General features: G+C 47.2%; 1 protein-coding gene across 1 annotated transcript; it reads right to left on the bottom strand.

Moving 5' to 3' along the window:
• Window positions 1–920: 920 nt before the first annotated feature.
• LOC124689794 (uncharacterized protein At4g22758) lies at window positions 921–3,115 on the bottom strand. Its single transcript, XM_047223265.1, has 3 exons — window positions 2,522–3,115; window positions 2,231–2,426; window positions 921–1,370 (listed from the first exon to the last, which is right to left on the bottom strand). Exons 1-3 carry the CDS (start codon window positions 3,113–3,115, stop codon window positions 1,108–1,110), a joined length of 1,053 nt encoding a protein of 350 aa, XP_047079221.1. The 3' UTR covers window positions 921–1,107.
• Between the last annotated feature and the right edge of the window lie 5,383 nt (window positions 3,116–8,498).

Below are 8,498 nucleotides of genomic sequence, written 5' to 3'. Positions count from 1 at the left end.
TAGAATATGTGAAACTCCTTCAAAATTAAAACCCAAAAGAAATAAAACAATACAAATTAAAAAGAAACCAGGTTTGGGGGGGGGGGGGGCTAAAACCCTAAACCTGCGGCGGCCTTTAGTCGCGGTTGGCCAGGAGAACCGCGACTAAAGGTCCTCCACCCCGACGGACTGCTGGCGGCCACGTGGACGTGCCTTTAGTCGCGGTTCGTAAGGAACCGCGACTAAAGGGGGACCTTTAGTCGCGCTTAATTGGTCGCGGTTGCGCAACCGCGACCAATGGCAGTTGCGAACCGCGACCGAAGCCCTTTTTTCTACCAGTGGGGTGTACTCAGGGTTGGGAACGATCTTGGCGGCATCACCTGATCCTTTGGTGATGGTCATCGCCGGGGCTGGCACGGAGTTGTCAAAGAAGCCGTGCAAGTTGGCTCAGGCGAAATTTGGGAGGGTCAGCCCGCGCCACAACGTGAAGTTGGTCCAGTTGAGACAGGCAGAGCTAGAGGGCACCACCGCGGTGGCCATGGTAGCCTACGCTGGGGAGACGGCGGCGCCGACCATGTACGATACGTGCAGCACCGAGGAGGAGCCCATGGACTCGAGGCTCTCGACCGGTTTGGAGGCGGCGATCGAGGGAGGCGGATGGCTCTGATACCATGCTAAAACAAGTTAGGTTTCGTGGGATCGTAGCCTCCACCTCTTCTCTTTATATATACTTGGCAGGTACAATACAAGATACATACCTATCGGTACAAACACCCTGACCGATCTTCTTTTGTTTTGTTTTTGTTTTGAGAATCACCCTGACCGATCATAATAGAGGACTGAAAACACATTTCCTTTTCCTTTTTTTTTTCTGTGCAGACGACCATATTTGTTACCTTGCCGATATACAACAGAAAAACATTGGGCATGCTGGGCGACGGGAATAAAAAGCCAAGTCGTTCGCGAGTTATCTTATCGCTCCATTGCTCCAATTACATATTTACATCAGCTCATCTTCCTTACCATCAATACCACACCATTTACTGATCAGTACCTACTAGTAAGAACTAAACACCCTGTATACAGTGGTTAGGCTACTATCGTTCTATCAAGATCCACAGGATAAGGTCATGTACAATTACAGGTCAGGACCCTCCAGATCCTTTTCGTTCGCCTGCCGATTTTATCTAGCTTCTTGGAGACAATAGCAAAGAACTGGTGGTGGTACGGGACACCAGCAAAAGCTCCTCCGTAGCTCTGTGTAATTGCACCGCCACTTAAATGTACACCGGATTCTTCCCTCTGAAGAACTAGCCCGTTGCTTCCATCATTTTTGTGTAGGTAGAAATTTCTGCCACCAACATCTCCAATCTTGTCATTTTTGTTTAAACCTGCGAGGAAAAACCTCAAGATGTTACTTCACTGAACTTTGCGGAGAACTTAACCACAAAGGGGGCACACTCCCAAAGTAAATTTGAAAATGTTGACTTAAAATCTTCAACATAGGGGTTGAAGAAGCTCAGTGAATGAGCTTATTACCATTAGCCGGCTATGTTAAAAATACTCTACTCAATAAACAAAATGTCCATATACTTTTCAGAATAATAATGTTGCAAGAGTCCTTGCATAGATAATCTAAAAGACAATAAAGTGCTTACGTAGAGCTAACAAATAAGCAGTCTACATCGTAATTTATCATGATTGGCGTAAGTATATTAAAGTGCTTCAACTTGTCACATCGAATTGTGTCTGCAACTAAATAGTCGTAGCTGAAAACGAGAATAGGCCACCAAGTGGCTTTCATAACCCCAAGGGCCACCGGCACAAATATAAAACATTCCAATTGCAAATATGCTAAAACAGAACAATTAGATCAGTCAATTTCACCAGTCATGTGATTCCAGTAACCATGAGGCATGCCCAGATCAGGGAATCAGCTAGCGTGTCAAGCTGGGCCTAGCCAAACTTGATTTTTGAGGCCAAGGAATCTCCCATTTTCGAAAGAAAAAAAAAAAGCCAATCTTGATTTCAAGTTGGTTAACTGAATGTCTGAATGTAAGGTTAAGATGAAACTGGTTCACTGTACTAGTCGGTTGCAAGTGCATACTAGCTCCAAAAACTGGGTGTAATCAGAATTTGATAAAGTGGGCTCACAAATAACAGGACCGAACAATTACAGATTTGCCAATATTTGGGTAGAATCAAACAAGTAAAAGTAGGGACTTATAAGTTGTAAGAGCGTGGGTCTTACTCTGGAGGCAGAAGTGAGAGTGATGGAGCTGGAAGCAGTCCGCGGACGCCGGGTCCAGCCGGGGGCTCCTCCCCTCCCTGTCGTACCTCTCCACCACGGCGGCGATGGCCTCCCGGATGCTGGAGCCGAGCCTCACCATCGCCTTCACCGGCCCCGCGCTCCCCTCCACCGTCACGCTCACCACCACCTTCGCCTCCTGCAGCAGAAACAACCATCCCCATCAGACTGATTACCGGTACGCGCGCGCGCGATCGAGTACGAGCATGGTCGATCGTCAGTTCACTGACTGACCTCCCAGGGCTTGCGATCGGGCAGGGAGAGGGCTAGTGAGGCGGAGCTGGTGGAGGGGCAGTCCAGGGCGAAGACGTCGTAGCAGGTATGCGGGCGCTCGAGCGGCGGCGGCGGCGGGGACGGCGGGGAGAGGTCCCGCGGCACGGGGTGGACGCGCGCGTCGTACCAGAGCGTCGGCTCCGAGGCGGAGCGCCTGAGGAGGACCCGCTTCCGCGACCGCGACCCCCGCGTCGTCGGGAGCACGGGCAGCCGAAGCCTCCGGCCGGCGCCGCTGCTCCCGCCGCGGCGCGCCGGAGAGCGGCCCAGCCGGACGACGCTGGCGGCACGCGACCGGCTGCTCCTCCTCCCCTGCATCTCGTGCAAAACCCTGGTCGCTGCAACCGTGCGGTCGCGTGCGTGCTTGTGTTTTGGACTTGGGAGACGGTTGCGCGGAATGGTGGTTGTGGTCGTGGTCGGTGGACGGGTGGTGTCGTCGCCGGGATGTCTACTTCTCCGGTTCACCCATACGGCGAGCTTCTTTATGCTTTGCTCGACAAGAAGAGGAAGCTTCCTGGTCGTGTTTCTGGTCGCGTAGACCCGGTGCAGTAGACGCATGACGTGCGCGCGCCGACTGGGGTCCGGATGTCACTGGGAGGAGAGCAACTCCAGTGCGTGAGCCGGGAGCAGAGGAGGAAAACCGGCGGGCGACTGGTGTCACGGCAAAGTGGGCAGGCGCTGGATTCTCCGCGTACTGATAGGTGATCGATGTCGTGTCGGTGTCGAGGAACAACGACCGTCGCACCGGCACCGTCCAACACTGATTTTATGCCTCAGCGCTATTTTGGTTGCACCGCCAAGATTTGACAATTGGGGTGGTGCCCCTCACCTGTCACCCGAGATTGGACAACAAGGGATTTTTTTTTAGAAAAATGAAACTCTATTTCCTGCAAAATCCAGGAAGAACACCTCTTACTTACAAGTTAGAGAATGATTCATAGATTTTAAGAAAAAATGGGGACAAAAGATGATATGCAAAAAAAGAGTTTAAAAATAGCAAAATACTTCAACCCACATGGAGACCATAGGCTAAACTCCCTCCATCCCACCAAAAACGTCTCAATTTTGCTAAATTTTAGATGTATCAAGACAACAGAGGGAGTACATGTTGAATCGCACAAGCACATTGCCGATGATAAGTTTGTTTAGTGTGCAATGCTAATTACGGTTCGAAGCTTGAAAAGAGTAAGAAATCATATTACAGTTTTTTCCACGACAATGCCACAAATCAACCATCATCAAACAGATTTTTAATGCTAGAATATAAATCCTAACAAACAAGGGAACAACCAACGAGTAGAAAAGACATAGAAGGGAAGAGCCTGAGAAAAGTGAATCACTACACTACTTTTACCATGGAATTTGATATATCTTGCCTCTCAACCACCATCTGCAGAGCCATTCCAATTTCTCTCTGGAAGCTGTGAATGGCCAGTACCTAAAGAGAGATGCAATAATTTTACAAAAACTTTTTTCATATTAGCCGCTTCAGAACCCATGATGCCCATTTCAGATCCATGTTATTTATTTGCATTAAATAGTCTTAAAAATTAATATATTTTTGGATGGTTAGAAGAGCGGTGATACCTTATTTGATTCTTCACAGCCTAGTTACCCACGAGATAAAAGCATCGTTTTGAAGAAAAATAAACTTTAGAATGAAAGCAGCGTTGGAATTTGGAAATGTTTCTCAAAACGTTTCAACCGTATAAACACCATTCCAATTTTCAATATTTTCATGTTCTGCACAATATGTAATGTCATTTATCTCAGGACTGGCAGCATCAAGGTCAACATGACCAATGAAAAAGCATGGTTACCGATCGCCTTCTCTTTGGTACCACTGTTGCCCCCTTATGAATTGCGTCCGTTTCGAGTTCCTCCTTGAACTCCCTATTTGTTGATGTTTTGCCCCTTATTGTCTCGGCTTCTTTTAAACGGGTTGCTTTTCGGTTTGTGCGACCACTCCTGAGCCTAGGGGGGTAGTCGGAGTTGGTGTCTACCAGGGAAGCTACCGATGGTTTCACTAGTCGATTGATAGCTTGGTTGTTACGGAAAAGACATAGGGGTGTTTTCGGGTGGGTGTTGGAGCTTCCGCGAAAGCCGACTATGTTCGGTGCTAACAACGACGGCACCTCGCGGGCGTCGTTTTCCTTCCTGGAGGCGTTGTCATGCCCTTTGGAACCCAGAGTTTCGTCTTCTCACTAATGCAGTTAGCTAGTGTCCGGGATGTTGGTGGTCCTCTGCGTGCCAAGATGTGAAGTGGTGCTGGTTTGATCTAGTGCAGTTCCTCGGTGTGGCGTCTCGTTGCTTGAAGTTTCAAGTAGAGCCATCAGTGTTTAGGCAAAGACTTGTGCTTCCTTTAGAGTGCTAGTAGACTAGAGCATAGCACTGCTCTTCTTCTCTCTGTCTTTAGCCTTTCACACATGTGCTTGTATCTCTAGCTGGTATCCTTTCATACCGGGTTTATTTTCACCCTTTCGTCTAAAAAAAATGAAAAACTTTATATGGTCAAAATGGACAATCTCAAGAACATGATGCACTCATTTTAGAACCGTGCCTTTGATAAAGATCGATCAATCCTTGACACACATCAATCAAAGTTCAGGTTTGAGGTTGCCATGTCAGTTTAGGCTGGTCATAGTGCATAGTTTTACCTCCGTTTCAAGAAATAAGGCGCACGCGCATCCCAAGACGAACTTTGACCATAAAAGTTGAGCAATAAAATCTTAATTATAATATATGTAATTAGTATCGTTGGATTCGTATTGAAAAGCACTTTTAATGATATTAATTTCATACAAACAATCTTATCTATTTAAAGTAATTCTTGGTCAAACAAAAAGGTCGTAAAACAAGGACGCTTTATTCCTTGAAACGGAGGTAGTATCATATAGTAGTATCATCCATATGATACTTATTTATGATATTATCTCCATAGTGGGTAGTCATATAGAGTAGTATCATAATCTTATAAATTTATTGTTTGTAGAATTCCAATACAAATATGTGTACAAGATCGATTTGACATTAATTTTTCTTGTAACATATGATACAAAATCTATCTACTCTAATCATATCTCTCCTCTTAATGAAATACTACATCAGCATATGTGTACAAGATGATACAGTGCCACGAGGATTCAAATCCCGCGGATTCAGCACCGGAACTATCCCAAGCTTTCCGATTTTACCCTCACTGGTCACTCAACAGCACACTCCATCTCTCTGGTGCCCAATCCACAATCCCCGCAGGACAACACACTGCATTCCCCATCCTCGCCGCAATCGCCGACGTCACGCATCGCCCCGTCTCCTCTCCGCGTCCACCCCCCTTGAGACTTCTCCCACAGGCCACAGGAGGCCACTGGGTCGGCGTCGCTGCCGTGGATGCGCGGCTCTGGCGGCTTTTCTGCGGATCTGGAGGTGGAGAACTTGGAACTTGCTCGGAGACTGCAGGATCTAGAGCACGTTTCTTCCTCGGATAGTGTTCTTCATGAGGTAATAGTTGTTCCTTATTCTTTGATTCACTGCACGTTTATGTGTCGATTGTTGAATGCCGCCTGGTGGTATACTTGAGTGCCGCCTCTTGCTGTCGGAAAAGAGATGTGTTTACATGCTACTCCAGCTCCTTATTTTTGTAGTGGTTTGGTCGAACTTTTCATCCTAGAAAATGGGGACCAGCCATTTCTATTTTACTTCCCAACTCCTGATTGTTGGTAACTCGTTGCTCAGATCTTTGCTCTGAAATACTTTTCAATTTTTTATAGGAAGTAGTGATGCAAGTGGTCCATTATTAAAGTACCCTCTAGGCCTCTACCCTCTTTAGTCCAAAAAATGAACTAACTTAATGATAACCTCTTGCATCTATACTAGGAAGTGACTTGGGAGATAAGATACAGCTTGTATTGATGAACCAATAAGATGATGCAGAGGTCCTTAATGTCAATATGTCATACTATATAAACTCCATTGACCCTCAATGTTGCATGGAGTATCAGTTCCAGTTCTGAATGCTTGTATTTTTCAGGGAAGAAACGAGCTTCAGTCAAGATAGAGGTGTTGCTTATACATCGATCCAGAAACGCACGTTGGCACATTTCTAGTCGTGATCTTGTGGCTACTGGTGATCGAAGGAACAAAATATGGCCACTCAGATGGCCGCAGGCGATGACATCATGGAACAGGAAGCGTCGGCGACGCAGGTGGTCCAGTGGTCCGAGCTCCCGTACGATGTCCTCGCCATGGTCCGCTCCAGAGTCACCTCCCCACGAGACCGTGTCCGCTTCACCGCCGTCTGCAAGCCGTGGCATGCCGCGGCGTCGCGCCACCCGTCCCTGCCCGCTCTGCCATTGCTGCTCCTCTCAGCGTGGTATGGCCAGCCATACGGCAACCCAGCGGTGATTAAGTCCTTGTACTGCCTTGAGGACGCCAAGGTCATGCGCGTCCGGCCTCCCAGAGCCATATGGAGCAACTGGCACGTCGGTGGCCACGACGGCGGCTGGATCGCTTTGTGGCAGAGTGACCAAGTCGAACCTCCGAATCTGATAGTGATCGTGAACCTTTTCTCTGGTGCCGAGGTAGCCCTCTCTGAGAAGCAAAGGACCTTCAAGTGCAATGTATGCTCACCACACGGCTTCTTCATACGGAAAATCGCTTTCTCGGAGGCGCCCACATCAAGCAGCTGCATCCTTGCAGCCATGACAAACACATGCAGGGTCACTGTTTGCAAGGTTGGCTGCCCGGACTACGGGTGGATTACGCAAGGATGCCGGCAGCGGCAGAGGGAAAAACTGGAGGACATCGCCTTCTGCAACGGGGAGCTTTATGGCATAACGTGCTATGGTGAGAAGCTTTTCAGGTATGACATCGGTCTAGACAACGATGGTGCACCAGTGATCACCGCCGTCCACCTGCTGGTAACGCAAAGCTACAATAGTCCCACCAGATGGAGCATGGATGATGAGTCCGTCGTCTACCTCATTTTGCGGCGCTGCAAGCTAGTCATGGCAGTGAGGGCCCGGCTGCTGCCTCCCGAGCGCGTGACTTCCTTCAACTTGTTTGAACTCGTTAACAATGCTAACGGCTATAGGTGGGTGGAGATGAGGAGTTTGGAAGACCATGCCCTGTTTCTGGGGCCAAAGTGCTCTATGGCGGTGCACGTGCCGGTGGGTGGGCACCAGGGTGTGCACAGAAACAAAATCTACTTCTCCAATCATCGGCCATTAAAAAATATCGAGTCCTTCAGCGATGTGGTGTACTTAACCAGAACGGATGATAACGACCCTATGTATCGTAGACAAGATCAAAGGGTCAGTGATGATGAGATCAAGTCGATAGGATACTATGTGAAGGTTAGCCCTTGCACTCCTACATGGCTTTTCCCTCCATTCATCTAGCCAATTAGTCTAGGGCAATATGTACTGCTTAATTTTATTTTGTTTGGACAATGGTGATTTTATCTATTCAGCAATATGTACTGCTTAATTTTATTTTGTTTCGACAATGGCTATTCTATCTATTCAGTCATTATGCTAATAATAAACACACATATCCTTATGGTTTACTAAGAAGTTCTTGCACGTCGTGGGTAGATATTGATGTTCTCAAAACTTATGTACTAGTAATGTTCATGTTGTTTGGGAGTTTGTCAACGGGCAGAAGCAAAGATTATATCTGAATATTTTCTGATTCAGTTACATAGTGCATGGCATAACTTAGCCCAAATAAGATACGGTAGAGGGTAAATTGCATCTAGTTTATGATAGGACTATGCTAAATTGCTAATGAAATATTTTTTCTAAATAAGATACGATAGAGGGAAGATCGCATCTAGTCTAGTACAGGGTACATTTTACAGTCACAGTCAAGAGTAGGTTATAAAGTACAACGATGAGAGAAGAGTTTTTTCTTTCTAGTTGATTCCTTGTGAATCAGTGAT

The sequence above is a fragment of the Lolium rigidum genome, chromosome 2 (genome assembly GCF_022539505.1).
Source record: "Lolium rigidum isolate FL_2022 chromosome 2, APGP_CSIRO_Lrig_0.1, whole genome shotgun sequence".
NCBI lineage: Eukaryota > Viridiplantae > Streptophyta > Magnoliopsida > Poales > Poaceae > Lolium > Lolium rigidum.
Note: the sequence above shows the minus strand (reverse complement) of the source record. Positions and strands in the feature narration are given on the sequence as shown.